We start from the raw sequence: 14424 nt of genomic DNA on the forward strand, positions 1-14424 counted from the left end.
ATTGTCGCAACATCAGCGTGCGACACGTCTGAAAGGTCCCCAAGCACGGGCTGCTTCGGGTGGATTCAGCCTGACATTCAGCTGAGAACCTTGATCGGAGCAGATGAGGAGTCCCAAGGCCAGTCGACTCGAGATTACGTGATGGGAAACACGATTCCCCCGGGCGCATGGACATGGGGCGATCGGGCCGAGAAGTTTGATTCTGGAGGGTGTGATTTTGTGAGGTTCAGAGACAGGCTGACGGATCTGCAACAAGGGAACCCTCAACGGGCCGATGAGACCTTAAGTTCAAAATTGATTGATAAATGTGGAAGTCGATCGCGTGGCTTTCGGGTGGCTGGATTGTAAGCCTAGAGCTGACGATCACATGCTCAGTGGTGAGTGACTACTACCATTCTGGTTACCGCCTTGGCTGTTTCCTCGATTTTCCCCGCACTGTTTGGATGCCAACCTTCTAGCCTTGCCTCGTGGTTCTCGTCCTGTTTTGTGTGGAACACCAAGTGGAGTCGGCCTCAGATCCCAGTCCTCGTGTTCAGAGTTCTTGTCCGTTATCTACTTTGCTCTGGACGCTTATCAACGTGACCGTGACTCAAAAGTCCAACGTGCGCCATCTCCCTTATCAGTTGCCGCCCCCCTCCGCATTTGTATTGAACTGGACCCGACCACCACAATCCGAGACTCATTACAACATCTCCAGACTGTTCATCATTTCATGATGCATATTCTGCCTTGTCACTAGCAACGTGTGCTTGAAAATGGCTCCTGGGAAGGTCCACCGTGGGTTGCAGCACCGGTCTGCCGAAGAGCGTGCAAACGCAAGGCGGTCGATGGTAGCGTATGAACGGACCCATCTTACCTTCTGCCACGTGGGTGGGACTAACGTCTTCGTGCAGATGCAATCGATGTCGCTCCAGGAAGACCCGCTGCGCTGGCAATCCCCCATTTCCGTGTGCTGCGTGCGAAGACGTAGGTTATGATTGTGTGTATTCCGAAGCCGAGAAACGTGTGTCTATAACCGAGAGGTGAGTTGACGACGACACCCACACATCCATTATCTAATCGAGTAGCTACTTCCGTCGCTTGCTATCCGATGCACAAGCCGCTCGTCAGGGTCTGCTTCGTCCTATACAGGCTGTCATAATTTCCAGCTCACACTTGTCCAGATGGAAATCGCCCTCCACCACCTGCTCCCAGCTCCACATCAGCTTCCCAGAGCACTTCCCTAACCCCAGTGGAGACATCGCTCGAAGAACGAGACGACTGGTGGTATAATGGAGCCGATAATCTCTTCCTTAATCGGTCCGGCGAACATCGTAAGTACCCCTCCTACTTTCGCAGGAAAGACACTAAAGGATCCATGATCCGATCAAGAATTTATTGGAGCATCATCCGCCACTCATTTGGCCAAGCGTCTCAACCCAACCTCAAAGAATTTAGCGTTGGATGTGCGCCCACTTTATGATGATCCAACCTCCCTACGTCGCTCCATATCGCCGGCTTTACCTCAATTGCCGCCGTTCGAATACGCCAAGCGTCTTTATTGGGTGCAGTACAGTTACATCGGAACAATCTTTTCCCTTATACAGCCACATGACTACGAAGAGCGACTTTACATAGTCTATCACCAACCTCCAGATCTGTTTAACCGGGAGTCATGTCTGGTCTATTGCCAGGTTCTGCTTATCATCTCGTACGGGCTAATGTATTCGGTGAATCAGTGGTCAGGAGATGATGGTCCTCCCGGCTTCAAATACTTCAAGCATGCACTTCGCTTCCTACCAGACATTCACGAAGAGGGCTCCATCTTCTTTGTCGAAGTACTATGCTACGTAGCATATTACATGCAGAACTTGAATCGGCGGGATGCTGCATTCCTCTATGTATGTGGTTTTCGTCACCCACATGATGACAGATGCTTACAAGTGGGATGAACAGATCGGCACCGCTCTGCGGATGGCCATCTCATTGGGACTACATCAAGAGGCGTCGGATCCGGCAATGAGCGAAGAAGACCGGAATCGTCGACGTCGATCCTGGTGGTCTGTGTACAGTTTGGATAGGTAATCCTGCCCCAGCTCAGGGGAAATGACGTTATCTGACAGAAGCTAGGCTCCTATCCGTGAAGTCCGGAAATCCTATAACTATCCAAGATGAAGACATAGGGACAACTTGGCCGCGACCGGTTGTGAGTACTTGATTCGTCAAGGTGTATGTGAGCATGAACTGACTGCACATAGAACCCCGGAGACGTTGTCCCCTGGCCTTCTGTTGTTCTAATTCACTACACTCAATTATCAAGAATACTTGGTCGCATTGGAGAAGGTAGAAGTGGCCTTTTTAACCTACAAGAAGCAATCACTAACTCATAGCTTCAAGAAATATATCGGAAGAAACCTCGCTCTGGGTCAAACCTACTCCTCTCAGTACAAAGTATCATGGACGAACTATTCGACTGGCTACGGCGGGTACCTGACCGCTTGCGTATTGATTTTTCAACCCTCGGAACGCACATCAATCGCGAATCAGTGTCATTGTTTTTACATTTCTACTCATGTGTCAACATGACAGCAAGACCATTGGTCTTTTATGTAATCCAGCGACGTCTGGATGCAGAGACAGCGGGGTCAGTAACGGATGACTGGAAGAAAGGACTTTCCCAGAATGCCGTGCAGGTGATAGAGAGCTGTATTTCAGCTGCTCGTGCTACCATTATGATCATGGATGCTGCTTCTAAGCAGAACCTGGTTGGTATGTGCATTCGAGTCCCTCGATTTTGATGTGGTTGGCACTCTAACACTCGTGTAGCGACCTACGGATATCTGGATGGAGAGTATATCTTTTCAGCCGCTCTTTTGCTGGTCATGGTCAATGCGGCATTCCCGCACAACGATTCCAACGCGCGAGCCATGGCGACCGCGCTGAATCTCCTCCGTGGGATGGCGGATCGAGGAAATATCATCCTCGAGGCTCGTCACTCATTGCTTCTTGAACTGCAGTCCGCCATTGGACCCAATCGCTCAAGGGATGTGGACAACAATGCTATAGATATACCGGCCACCCCCGCTAGCACACAGAAGCATACACCGTCCTCTAGCATGGTTGAACAGGCTGCACGGACAGGTCCGAGACTTCAGAACCAGGATATCTCTTCGGTGCAGGACATATCCTTTGACTTCGATGTAAATGATGATCCCGGCCTTTGGGAGGAGGTCCTTCATCAAATTGATATCGACATGGACACCGATTGGATTGAGCAAGCTTTGCGCAAATAGGAACATTTCGAGAATAAAAAACATTTAATTAGGTCCAGGTTTCCTTCATTTTCGCACTCTCTATGTTATATTGAGTGACCCTTGATGAATGTAGGCAGATGCACGCCCCGTGGCTGCCTAGTCTGACACGATTGATTGGTGAAATGTTGCCCATATTATGACTTGATCCAACGCACCTGATTTCATTCAGTAGTAGAAATTTGTGTGTCAGCATCATGCCGTAGCCTGGAGGTATCTGTAATATTCTCACTAGGACGCACCCGGCCTCGAGGTGCACTTACCCAAAATGGTATCCCACCGGGCGGCTGTAGGCTGCAGCTGGGAGATAAATGAGCCGCTTGCAAGACCACCACATTTCCCCGCTCTCCCTCTCTATCGACCATTCTGACACCATCCTTCCAAGCCATTGATCGTGGTGACGTGCTATCACCGGCTCTGTTCAATTGACAACTAGCAAAGTTCCCGTCGGCGTCCGTACTGTTTGCCACAATGGTTCTACGGCCCAACAATTCTCCCTTGACTCCGGAGTTCGACGCGCTGGTCGAGGAGAAACTAGCCAAATGGAAGGTTCCTGGACTCACAGTATCAGTGGTCCATGGCTCCAGCACTTATGCTAAAGTAACTGCCAAATTTCATTGCCATCGTTACATAGTATGAGCTAACCCTGGAGTGCAGGCATACGGGATTGCGGAGTTTCCCGATAAGAAGATGACCGTCGCGTCTCTCTTCGACACGTGCAGCACCACGAAAGCCTTCACTGCGGCCCTCATGTCGATGGCCATTGACCACAGCAAAGCCACACCAGCTCCAATCCGCTGGGACACTCCCGTCTCGTCGCTGATCAGGGATGATTTTGTTTTGGCAGACCCGTACGCCACCGCCAACACCACCGTCGAAGATATGCTCTCCCACCGCTCCGGGCTACCGGAGCATTTCGGCCCCATGTCCCTCGCCTTTCCAAACGAGACCCTGCGCGAAGAGGTGCGCAAGCTCCGCCACCTGCCCCTTGCATTTGCTCCCCGGACAACGTTCAACTACTGCAACCATATGTTCATGGTTGCCTCGCATGTGCTCGAGGAATTGTCCGGGACAGGTCTGGGGAGCATGATGAAAGAGCGGATCTGGGAGCCTCTTGGGATGACCGATACGTATTTTTCGAACAAAGAGGTTCTCGCGTGTCCGTCGACCGCACGGCGTCTGGTGAAGGGCTACACCTGGGATCCTACCACGAATCGCCACGTCGAGCGCCCTTACATGGATTACGCGCCGACCACCGGCACGGGCGCGATCGTCAGTAATGTCCTCGACTATGCGAAATGGATACGCACGATGATATATCGAGGAGCGCCGATTTCACTACAGGGGTATAAGGAGCTTTTGTCTCCGCGGACCATCATCCAAGACTGGGAGGACTTGATCATCCCGCCGGGACAAGTTCACCTCTATGCGCTCGGGTGGTTCGTGGATAACTACCATGGCGAGCAGATATTCTGGCACTCGGGGAGCTGGGAAGGGTTCGGCATCATGGTGGGCTTTGTCCCGAGCAAGAGATTCGGCTTTGCCATGATGGGCAACACGCAGAAGGCGAGATACGCGGAGCTGGAGCTCTACCTCTATCTCCTTGATCAGTTGTTGGGCAGGTCGGGCGAGGACAGAGAGGCCTATATTGCCAAGATTGATGCCATTGTGCAGGAGAGGCTGAGAACACAGCTGCAGAGCCTCGAGGAGGTCAAGCGTCGACTGTTTCCAGGATTTACCCATCAATTGCCCCTCCCGTTGTCGCTGGATGACTATACAGGCACTTACTCGCATCCAGGCCATGGCCCCATCACACTGTTCCTGAAGGATGAGAAGCTGCATGTGAATCTGATGGATCGGGTGGCCAAGGGATGGATGCGCTTTGAGCATGTGAGCGGGGTGTTCTTTGTTGTGAAGGGGTATAAGCCCGAAGCAGAAGGGGTTGATCCTGAGTACATGGCGGCGCAGTTCCACGTGGGCGTGACGGGGGTGGTGGGGAGGCTGGGCTTGGACCTGGAGCCTGCACTGAATGGACAGATGATCTGGTTTGAGAGGGTGTCGGGCCGACAGTGATCTTGACCTCCCAGCTGCATTGCCGCCTCACGTTCAACTATTCAAAGAATGATACACATGACAGTACTGATACAGATAGAGTATGCGTAGTAAAACTCTAACCTCAAGCTCGATTACAAAAACCCTCCACCTTAACTCAAAGTTCCCAGTGTGAATGACAAAGAAAGTACCAATCAAGAGAAGCACGAAGATATATACAGAGAATTCAAGGCCCCTTCTCAAACGAAGCTATACAAAGAAGATAGTTTTACAAGACCGAGGGGCTGTTTGCCGAGGCAGTATGACCCTCGATTTTTCGGGCTGGAGCAGAACAACCCGGCGTTAATAGCCACCACCCACGATGGATGTGCATCACTGGACCTCCAAGCTCTCCTGGAGGCGGGTTCCCCTAAATTAACACATTCCGAGCAAAGCGGAGGCCCAATCTCCGAGTTCAATGCACAGCCCAAGACCTCGGTATAGAACCGCGAGTCGAGGGAGTGGCTCCTGGAGGAGACGGTGCGACGCAATAGTCTGGGGGTATTGTGCAGCCTCTCCCCGGTGCTCATGGAGGTATTGCAAGCAATGGCTCTCTTATGCGACTCTTCCTCTGCAATCTCCTACAGGCCTAAGTCGCGCTTGCCCCGATGAGGGAACCACTACTAGGAGGGGTATCATATGAGAGGTGCCTGTCAACCAGCCGGACTACGACTGCTTTCAGCGCGCCAACCATCTGGGGAAACCCCCCGGAATCCACAGGCTCGAGCTCCCGGGAACACGAACGCAAAGTTCCGGAGTAGATCTTCCGTCCCGGCCCGGGAGGCCCGATTTTGTTTACGGCGTAAGAAGGAGACTGAGACGGCATGCTCCACGTGACAGCCTTGTAGACGAGGGAACGTCTCCGAGGCTACCGTCCAGAGGTGATAGATTACCAGAAGATTCCAGTTGCCTTCTGTGTTGGTCAAAAAGCTGAGTTGATTGGCAGACTATCTAACTGCGGCCAGAAGTCCAACATCAAATCTTTATCCAACGCAAAGTAATCCAACAAGGACTCTGTACGGAAATCTAGGCCAATCGAGTCCATGTAGTGGTCGTGGTCAAAGGCAGGGTGAGAAGTGGCGTTTGAATTGTTATTGTGCTTTTCGTTTCCTGTCCTTGAGGCGCTCGCTTCACCTCGTGGCATTTGACCGGTATGGCCCGTCGTACTATGAGGCTGCGCAAGTACCATACCTGCTACCGCAGAGCCGCTTATCTCCGTTGCATCCGAGGGATGTGATGCGTCTGTGTTGGGTAGACCCAGACGGGTCAGTTCCTGGCGCAAGCCTTGGAGAATGACGCTATACTTCCAGGAGGGTGCGTTGCGAGCCGTAGCATTAGCCAGATGATCTTGAGCAAGTGTGGACAGCTTGTAGAGCGTTGCTTCATCCAGCTCGGCATCAAGCGAGCCCGCGGGTCTTGGCAGGAAGGGCGGACGAACGCGGAAGATCCGCCCCTGTCCAAGTTGAATCAAATAAATGTATATTATAGAAAGAGCGTTGAAGGCGATGTACTGCGAGTACCAGAATGCCGTATAAAGCTCGTCATCGTTCACGAAGCCGAGAATCAGCTCAATGGCATCGCAGGCTGCCGTAAGGCAGGTGCAGAGAAGCTGCTGGTAGGTCGCCTCACACTCCGGCCACATCTGCCCATAATTTCGCAGCAACAGCGGCCTGGTGATGAACATCACGGCATGGTATCGGGCCAGTCGCAGTACTGTCAGCTGGCGCCGGAAGACCGGCACCAGGCTGCTTGGGTGGATAACGCCTGACAGGAACGGGGGCAATCCAGCCTGCCACGCCAGTACCTGTTCGTGTAATGTGCAGATCGTTGCGATCTGTTCTTGGCTGGATATTCCGGTTTGCACATAGGGTTCTTTGACAGCCCTTGTCAAGATACGAGCTAGTAGAACATGAAACACGGGGGCGTCCATCAAGCAGTCACGCTTTGTGAGTCGATTCTCTTGAGGCGTTAAGTCTGAATCATTGACCCGTGTAGGAAGGTCCTCATCAATGTCTTCATCCTGCCAAAAGCGTGGTCGGCCTAGCATGACGCTGAGATACTTGTCCAAAGTGTATGAGCACCATACGAGTCGCCGCTGACATTCCTTCTGAACTAAATTGTGCCCGTCGTGGCCTCTTCTTGTGCGTCCGTTGTGCAAACCAAGGGCCATCATCAGCTGGACCGTGGTCCCGAAGGTGAACCACGCTTTGTGGGGCCTCGAGGAGCTAAGCAAATATAGCACCATGAGGAAACGAGCCTGAACGGATGCCATGCTCGGAGCCCCCGTTTCACGAGAAAGGAGGTGGTCCGCCTGAGCATAATACATCTCACTCTTCTGCCAACCATGGTCATCTGCGTCGCGCATACGTCCACTCATGTCTACTCGAAACATCATTGCGGTGCTGAAGAGAAGCAAGAGAAGAGCTTGCGATGCCGCCTCGAGCGGAGGCTCGACGGGCGATGAGCCGGACCGGTCGTGCGGCGTTTGGCTTTCGTACATGCGATATACCAGCCTCTCGACAGTAGGTTGATGGAGAACTCGGTAGGTTGGTGCAGCAAAGTCGAAATATCGCTGAACCAGGCCTACAGCAGTAGCCCTGTCAGGCCACGTGAACCGAATGACCGAGGGTAGCGGCACAACGCGGTCGCCATAGGAGAAAATCGAGATTTTCGAATGCGTATCGTGATCATGCTGCTGTGAAGGCGAACGTCGCGTCGCAGGATGAAGATCTTGAACAACACGGTCGAGGAAGGAATGCGCCGACGTAGGACCCCAGTATTGACCGGCCACCTCTGGCGAGGTTTCGTCTCCTCCCACCTCGACCAAGGACTCTTGGATCGGATGTGCCGACTCAGATGCCTGGGAGATGAGCGGACTGTGCGAACCCTCGACAGCGGTGTATTGGAACCCACCCGTCGGGGTTTGCCGATTGCGAGGGTAAGGGGAAAATGCATTGCCGCCACTATATCCTCTCCCACGGCCCGGGGTTGGGAATGGACGATCATCGTTGGAGGCGGATGGCGGGGGGCTGAGGGCTACCCCGCGATTATAGGCCGTCTGGTAGGTGCATTCCAGATGCTTGCGAGTACATGGACCACAAGGGATATTTCCGGTGCAGGCCTTTTTCTTGGCCTTGCAGGCGTCGCACGCCCTAGTGACCTTTCGGGCTTTGCGTATGTGCTCGTGGGAATCGTCCGACCTCATTTTCCGCCTGGGGGCTTTTCCCGATCGGCGGTCGAATGCTGGTAGCAGAGTAGGAGAAAGCGTGCTGCCATGGAGCTCCTGTATGATCAGCGACACATATTGCTGTTTAACTTGCGCTCTTCAAATGCTGTGTCGTGTTGTATTGGAAGTGTACAGCTAGAGCTTCAGAGACATTGCTTGGGCTAGTATGAGGATAAGGTGAGTGTGGAGGAACAAGTCGAGTTACTTCTCTCCCGACAATTTCCGCCATTTTTCCGCCGACGTGCCGTGCTATGCTGACACATATCTTACTCAGCGTCAGCCACTGTCACAGTCAACTACCTTAGTAACTACCTACTCTACTTGCTTCCTTCATTCCACTCTCCTCCCAGCGAGGTACATCCAAGGCTGCCATGCCTGGCATTCATCCACGTACAGAGGACTCGTACTTCCATCTACTCAGGAGAGTCGAAGTACTTCACAGTGAATCTGCCATCCTGGTTCTGTGTCGCAGTAGCATAGAACTTCCCCGCGCCCTCGCCACTGCTAAAGTCCACGACAGCACCATATCTCTCCACAGCAGAGCGGTCGACAATCTCGCCAGACATCTGATGACTCTCCGCAACGAAAAATCTCATCTTAGGAGTGACTTGAATGTTCTGGTCGTTGTCCGGAGCAACCTTGTCATAGGGAAGAGTCATCAGTCTATAGACAATGAACTCCTGGACGTGTCCTTACTGATCCGACTGGAGCAACCTGTCCTCTGTTATCAACCTTCGCGAGCCCAACAAGATAAGTTCTGTTGGGCATACTAAAGTCCGTGCCAGTTTTGACCTCATACGAGCCCGTCGTCGCAGAGGGTTCAATCTCTTCGATTGTTGGGAATGATTCGATAACTTTCATGTCAAAAGTGCCTATTCGCGAAGCGAGGAAATTTAGTTTCTTTCTGCTTTCTGTGGCCGAACGTTCAAATTTCTTCTTGAGATAGCTATTGACAGGTACTGGGGTGACATACTGCCGGGTGAGCCTTCAGAGCCCAGTTGGGCGAGCAGGCTCATGCCATTGAGGACTATCACGCCTGGGCCAGGCGACGTAGGCACAGTTCCAACCCCTTCAAAGCTCCTTGTCAGCTCCCATTGCCTATGCTCCTCATGCAGGCACGGATTGCAACTTACAGGCGTAGAAGTCCTCACCAGTCTCAACGCTAAAACTTCCACGGAAGGGGACGAATGCGGTGTACCAGACATTCAACCACGGTTTGTGGTCACCACTGAAATCTGGGGTGTCCATCATGACTGCATAGGTCGTGTTGGCACCACGCTGGTTCTCCACGTCGATCGTATAATGGCTCATGTTGCTAGTGTCTTCCACACAGAACGTACGAAGTATCTTTATAAATAGAGAAGACAATTTTAGTTGTGGTAGTCCAAGGATGAATAACAGGTATTTAACCTTTTCGAGTTGAACTAGGCTTAGAAGCTACCAGACAGCTTGAATGGGAAAACCCCACTCCAGGTAATTGAGCAAAGGATGGTCCATTACGTTTGAGGTCTGATCTCAGCGCTGGTCAGGGAGTGTCGTCGACGGGGATGATGAAGCATGACGTGCACAAGCTCCTCTCGAGTCGAAGGTCGAAGAAGGAACTAACCTTGTACCCATACATTCGGTTCATTTCAGGATACATTGACAAATCCACAGTGAGAAAAAAAGAGGTAAACGAAAAGGAAAGCAAAGGCAAAAGAAACAGAAGAACGAGAAGAAGGGGACAAGTTGAGATCTGTACAAAAAACCAAAGCACTAATATCTTGTTATCTCTACAAGTATAGAGAAGTTTGTACCCTATATAACACACTTTCACTATTGTAATACCTTCTCGCGGCTTAAGTCCAGCCAAGGAGAACAATTCCATCCTGTGTCTGTCCCGCACCAGACCAGTCTAGGGCAGTGGCTCGGAAGCCTCACCTCCGTAAGCAAGCAGCGAATCCGCGGCGTGCAAAGCCTATAATCTCACACCAGATCCCAGCAAGTAGTTAGCTGGCCCGTGATACCTCCAACTCGATATTCCGAGAACTCGGGTGAGAGACAACCCCTACCTTCTTTGGCACCGTCTCATTAGAATCCACTTGCGCAACTAATGGAGAACACGGCTTATCCGAAGGCTTGTGACTTTTGCTATGAACCTATCTCTTACATAGTCGTTTATACTATTCACGGTGGGTACAAGCAGAAAAGGGCGTCCATACTCTTGCCCTAACTCAAGTTGCGCTTACATCGTGTCCGTACTCGGCTGTGCCTACATGGCACGATGTAACTGCTGTTGATAAACCGATACTCTATGCTAGGTACTTATCTTCTCAATCCTACCAAGTTCATACGATCAGTAGAAGACTAACCAGTGTATAATCACAGTGACATTCACACAAATGTTGCTTTCATCGCCCCCCCTTCCGACTCTCCACCTGCTCTAATAGTTCTTCATAGAGTATACAATCCTCGCATTCCATTCCGAGAAATGCACCGCCTCCGCTCTGCTCGTCATCTCCATGATGCCCAGCCAGACCTTCGATTGTTGCAATCTCCTGGCTCGGGACGTGTTCATGGCCTTGGAACCCCATTCCACCCAGCGGACTGAACTGACGCAGTTGGATCTCCTCCGGGAGTCTGACAGTGGCCAAGTCGCGAGGACGAAAGTTCACTTTCAGTTCCGCAAACTGGGCGGCCCAGATCTTCTCCTCCGTGTCGTCACCCGTCGATCCGCCTGCATCGATACCCACGTGTGGACCTTGGCCACTTGCATCGGCTAAGCCGGTCAGTGCAGCCACCGTGGGATCTAGAGATGATCCAGGGATCCCCGTTAATGCATGAGCCGAACGCGACCAACCAGCCTCTATACGAGCCTTGCTGATGTACTGGAGCCCCGTCACCAACCATACCCGGGGATGACGAGCAGTGCCGAGGATGGCGCGGCTGAGGTAGTGCATCGTGCGCGAGACAGTCAACTGCGTAGCGAGCCATCGCTTTGCCTCTGCGGACGGTAGGATCACTTGTTCGAGGAACAACTCTGGTCTGGTCGGATTGAGAATGTCAGTTCACGGGGGAATCGTGCGGTGGGCTTTATCCTACCTCTGAATTGTGACTCGTCGGCTCTGCTCTCCTTCGAGTCGGACCTCAACATGGCTGTCCTCGCCAGTATCCTGAGGGCTGATATCAGGGCAGTTCGCGCCTGCAAGCCATCCACGTGAAGCACTCAGATTTAAGGTGCAGTGAATTTCATCACCAGAGCTGCTTATCCAGGGCAAAAGTTCTGCGTCCCTACCGCGAATTAGCTCTGCGCTTGACTGGATCCAGTCCCAACTACAAAAGACCAAAATACGCACTTGATCGGACATTGGTATATCTTTCGTGAATCGCCCTCGGGATTTGCGGGGTCTAGACAAAGACTACCGAGTTGCAGAATCTCGGGCCTCAGTCCCCTGCTGTAGACGACAAACGGCTGGTCTCTATCAAATTCGTTCATTTCTGTACGGTCAGAGAATCCGCTTACACTTCTTTGAATGCAGAGCATGTGGTAGACGACAAGGTCGCCGTTTTTGATTTCCCCACAGGGCCATCGCTGCAGCCACCGATTTGGCCCAAATCAAACAGACGGACCCCTCTTTTGGGCGCCCGAACAAATCACTGATCATCTCCATCCTGCATGACTAGCCGCAGTTTCGTGCTCGGACCTACTGGAATTGGCCACGGGTTGATAGAGCACGAGAATGTTGTTATCAGTAGCGATATCACATAAGCGATCGCTTCTGGAACCTGGACAGTACCTACCTATACATTTGCCGATTTGACATGATGTCATTTACTTCTCAGCTACAGGATATCTCACTAGCTTCAGAGGCACCTTTTGGACGAAATAGCTCGATTTTCCCTATTACTCCGGGCTCTTGTATGTCAATTTCATTATTAAAATACATCTCCTTGCGGGTCTTCCGAAGCCCTATATGCCAACGAAGTCACTTTCCTCAAATACCGCCATTTTCGTCAAGCTCACGAGTGGGATGATCCGCGAAGCAAACTCGGCATGAATGGGGTCCACGTTCTTATAAAACTCGCGGTCCTGCAGAGAGTCAAACTCGACGATGAAGACGTGGCTGTGATCCTACACCAGCTATTAGTACTCGTATGAATGCGACGCTGGACACTCTGGCATCATACTGAAGACACTTCTGCGGTACATTCCACTCCGCCTCGTATACTTTTGATATACGGCCTTTCTGACTCATCCTTGCACTTTTGAGAAAGAGCCATGAACTCTTGAAGAACCTGGCATATGTCAAAAGAGGTCACGGGTGGGTCGATGGCACTCTGACGGCTTGCCGACGGCCCCGAGAAACCTCGGGTTTGAATCGGAAGAGGACTAAATGTAGGATGGCCATTTTGTGAAAAAAAGATAAAGAAAAAAAAAGAAAAAAACTCACTGAGGTGATATTAGGAAATCAATGGCTGCCACGAAGTTTATCTATGGCTTGGATCTTGGGCCTTGGGGCGCGGGATTTACTGGCCCGGATAATGCCCTTCCGTGCTCTCGGTCAACTGTGGTTCATTGGTTTAAAAAGAGGATGCGTGATGAATCTTGTGGATCTTGACATTACGAAGCAGAACTCGACGGAAGAATGTCCATTATCTCGATGACAAAACTCCCCGACTACAGACAGAGGTGTTTGAAGAGTTTTCCCTCGGACCGCGTATAAAAGAGTCCGCACGCACGCACCTGCCGGGCCTGCCAACACTACATGATTTTTCTGAATCGCACTCAAAACCACATTCATCGACAGGGCATTGGACAAGGCTTGTCCCACAAGAACACTGGACTATAAGCACTCGATTGTGCATTCTCGCATTTATCACCAGAAATTTTTAGATTGCAACTTTTCCCCAGCATCAACATGACTATCAGCGAGGACCGCAACATCATCATCGTGGGCGTTGGCTCCCTCATGTCCAAATCCCTTGCCCTCTGGCTGGCAAGCCTCGGATGGAACATCGCCCTGATATCCCGCTCCGAGCAGAACCTGTCAGCCATCGCCAAGGAAGTGCGCGAAGCGCAGAAAAGCCCCGCGGCCAAAGTTCTCTACCGCACGGCCGATGCGGGCGAACCTGCAAGCCTGACCGCCGCGCTCGACTGGTGTCTCCAGGAATTCGGAGGCACGCTGGACGTCCTGTGCTACAACGCGGCCCGCGTCACCGGCACGGATATCACCAGCACAACACCAGAGGAACTGCAAGCAGACTTCAAGATCTCCGCTGTCGGTACGTTGGTGGCGGGTCAGTGGTTCGCGGGCGAAAATCACGCCCGGGTCGACCGCGTGGCCCAGGGCGAATGGCCCCTGTTTCTGGTCACGGGTGGCATTCTGGACAAGGAGCCGCAGCCCATCGTTGCCTCGCTGTCCTCCGTGAAGGCCGCGTCGCAGACACTCAGTCGCCTGTTCGCCAAGGCTTTGCCGGACAAGGCCAGGATCCTGGTGGGGATGCCGCTGATTACGGGGCGGGTGGTGAGCCCCGGCACTGAAGGATATCAGCCAAAGTTCGACCCGGGTACGGTGGTCGCTTCGGTCTTCAAGCCCTTCTTCGAGGATCGTGAGGCCCGTTGGGATGGAAAGCTGGGGTGGGTGGTGGAGAGGTATCACTGAGAAGACTGGGTCGGTGGTGGGGCTCAGTAGAGTTTAGGGAGAGGGCGGAAGGGCATTATCCGCGATCGGTCGTGCCAATTCGCAATAACTCCAATTCTGCTGGCAGTACTTCTTATCTTGTTAAGCCCGCCTAGCCGCAGTTTGGATTATTAGGGCTATTAGGGTCTTAGGCTAT

General features: G+C 52.2%; 7 protein-coding genes across 7 annotated transcripts; 3 read left to right on the forward strand and 4 right to left on the reverse strand.

Moving 5' to 3' along the window:
- Nucleotides 1–473: 473 nt before the first annotated feature.
- BO66DRAFT_339768 (transcription factor domain-containing protein) lies at nucleotides 474–3366 on the forward strand. The gene is made up of 10 exons (XM_025644383.1): nucleotides 474–835; nucleotides 894–1022; nucleotides 1068–1111; nucleotides 1164–1313; nucleotides 1372–1880; nucleotides 1936–2060; nucleotides 2110–2185; nucleotides 2238–2322; nucleotides 2377–2748; nucleotides 2806–3366. Exons 1-10 carry the CDS (start codon nucleotides 756–758, stop codon nucleotides 3270–3272), a joined length of 2037 nt encoding a protein of 678 aa, XP_025508762.1. The 5' UTR covers nucleotides 474–755; the 3' UTR covers nucleotides 3273–3366.
- Nucleotides 3367–3632: 266 nt separating this feature from the next.
- On the forward strand, nucleotides 3633–5428 carry BO66DRAFT_339770 (beta-lactamase/transpeptidase-like protein). Its single transcript, XM_025644384.1, has 2 exons — nucleotides 3633–3890; nucleotides 3948–5428. Exons 1-2 carry the CDS (start codon nucleotides 3762–3764, stop codon nucleotides 5361–5363), a joined length of 1545 nt encoding a protein of 514 aa, XP_025508763.1. The 5' UTR covers nucleotides 3633–3761; the 3' UTR covers nucleotides 5364–5428.
- Nucleotides 5429–6107: 679 nt separating this feature from the next.
- Nucleotides 6108–8586, reverse strand: BO66DRAFT_449848 (Zn(II)2Cys6 transcription factor; the record flags this gene model as incomplete). Its single annotated transcript, XM_025651795.1, has 2 exons — nucleotides 6108–8213; nucleotides 8295–8586. 2 exons carry the CDS (start codon nucleotides 8584–8586, stop codon nucleotides 6304–6306), a joined length of 2202 nt encoding a protein of 733 aa, XP_025508764.1. The 3' UTR covers nucleotides 6108–6303.
- Nucleotides 8587–8966: 380 nt separating this feature from the next.
- On the reverse strand, nucleotides 8967–9918 carry BO66DRAFT_467586 (uncharacterized protein; the record flags this gene model as incomplete). The annotated part of the gene is made up of 4 exons (XM_025652581.1): nucleotides 8967–9245; nucleotides 9304–9479; nucleotides 9581–9676; nucleotides 9741–9918. 4 exons carry the CDS (start codon nucleotides 9916–9918, stop codon nucleotides 9021–9023), a joined length of 675 nt encoding a protein of 224 aa, XP_025508765.1. The 3' UTR covers nucleotides 8967–9020.
- Nucleotides 9919–10997: 1079 nt separating this feature from the next.
- BO66DRAFT_467587 (uncharacterized protein) lies at nucleotides 10998–12082 on the reverse strand (the record flags this gene model as incomplete). The annotated part of the gene is made up of 3 exons (XM_025652582.1): nucleotides 10998–11631; nucleotides 11689–11877; nucleotides 11943–12082. 3 exons carry the CDS (start codon nucleotides 12080–12082, stop codon nucleotides 10998–11000), a joined length of 963 nt encoding a protein of 320 aa, XP_025508766.1.
- Nucleotides 12083–12476: 394 nt separating this feature from the next.
- On the reverse strand, nucleotides 12477–12995 carry BO66DRAFT_467588 (Dabb family protein; the record flags this gene model as incomplete). The annotated part of the gene is made up of 3 exons (XM_025652583.1): nucleotides 12477–12718; nucleotides 12775–12882; nucleotides 12930–12995. 3 exons carry the CDS (start codon nucleotides 12993–12995, stop codon nucleotides 12557–12559), a joined length of 336 nt encoding a protein of 111 aa, XP_025508767.1. The 3' UTR covers nucleotides 12477–12556.
- Nucleotides 12996–13301: 306 nt separating this feature from the next.
- BO66DRAFT_425317 (NAD(P)-binding protein) lies at nucleotides 13302–14249 on the forward strand (the record flags this gene model as incomplete). Its single annotated transcript, XM_025650219.1, has 1 exon — nucleotides 13302–14249. The coding sequence occupies exon 1, from the start codon at nucleotides 13506–13508 to the stop codon at nucleotides 14247–14249; it is 744 nt and encodes a 247-aa protein (XP_025508768.1). The 5' UTR covers nucleotides 13302–13505.
- Between the last annotated feature and the right edge of the window lie 175 nt (nucleotides 14250–14424).

Source organism: Aspergillus aculeatinus, assembly GCF_003184765.1.
Source record: "Aspergillus aculeatinus CBS 121060 unplaced genomic scaffold BO66scaffold_2, whole genome shotgun sequence".
NCBI lineage: Eukaryota > Fungi > Ascomycota > Eurotiomycetes > Eurotiales > Aspergillaceae > Aspergillus > Aspergillus aculeatinus.

What these genes read in the sequence shown, in the direction of transcription:
- BO66DRAFT_339768 (XM_025644383.1), top strand. Translation starts at nt 756, where the DNA reads ATGGCTCCTGGGAAGGTCCACCGTGGGTTGCAGCACCGGTCTGCCGAA. An exon ending in GGGATGCTGCATTCCTCTAT is followed by an intron (nt 1,881 to 1,935) that starts GTATGTGGTTTT and finishes TGGGATGAACAG; the next exon opens with ATCGGCACCGCTCTGCGGAT. An exon ending in ACTTGGTCGCATTGGAGAAG is followed by an intron (nt 2,323 to 2,376) that starts GTAGAAGTGGCC and finishes CATAGCTTCAAG; the next exon opens with AAATATATCGGAAGAAACCT.
- BO66DRAFT_339770 (XM_025644384.1), top strand. Translation starts at nt 3,762, where the DNA reads ATGGTTCTACGGCCCAACAATTCTCCCTTGACTCCGGAGTTCGACGCG. An exon ending in GCTCCAGCACTTATGCTAAA is followed by an intron (nt 3,891 to 3,947) that starts GTAACTGCCAAA and finishes CCTGGAGTGCAG; the next exon opens with GCATACGGGATTGCGGAGTT.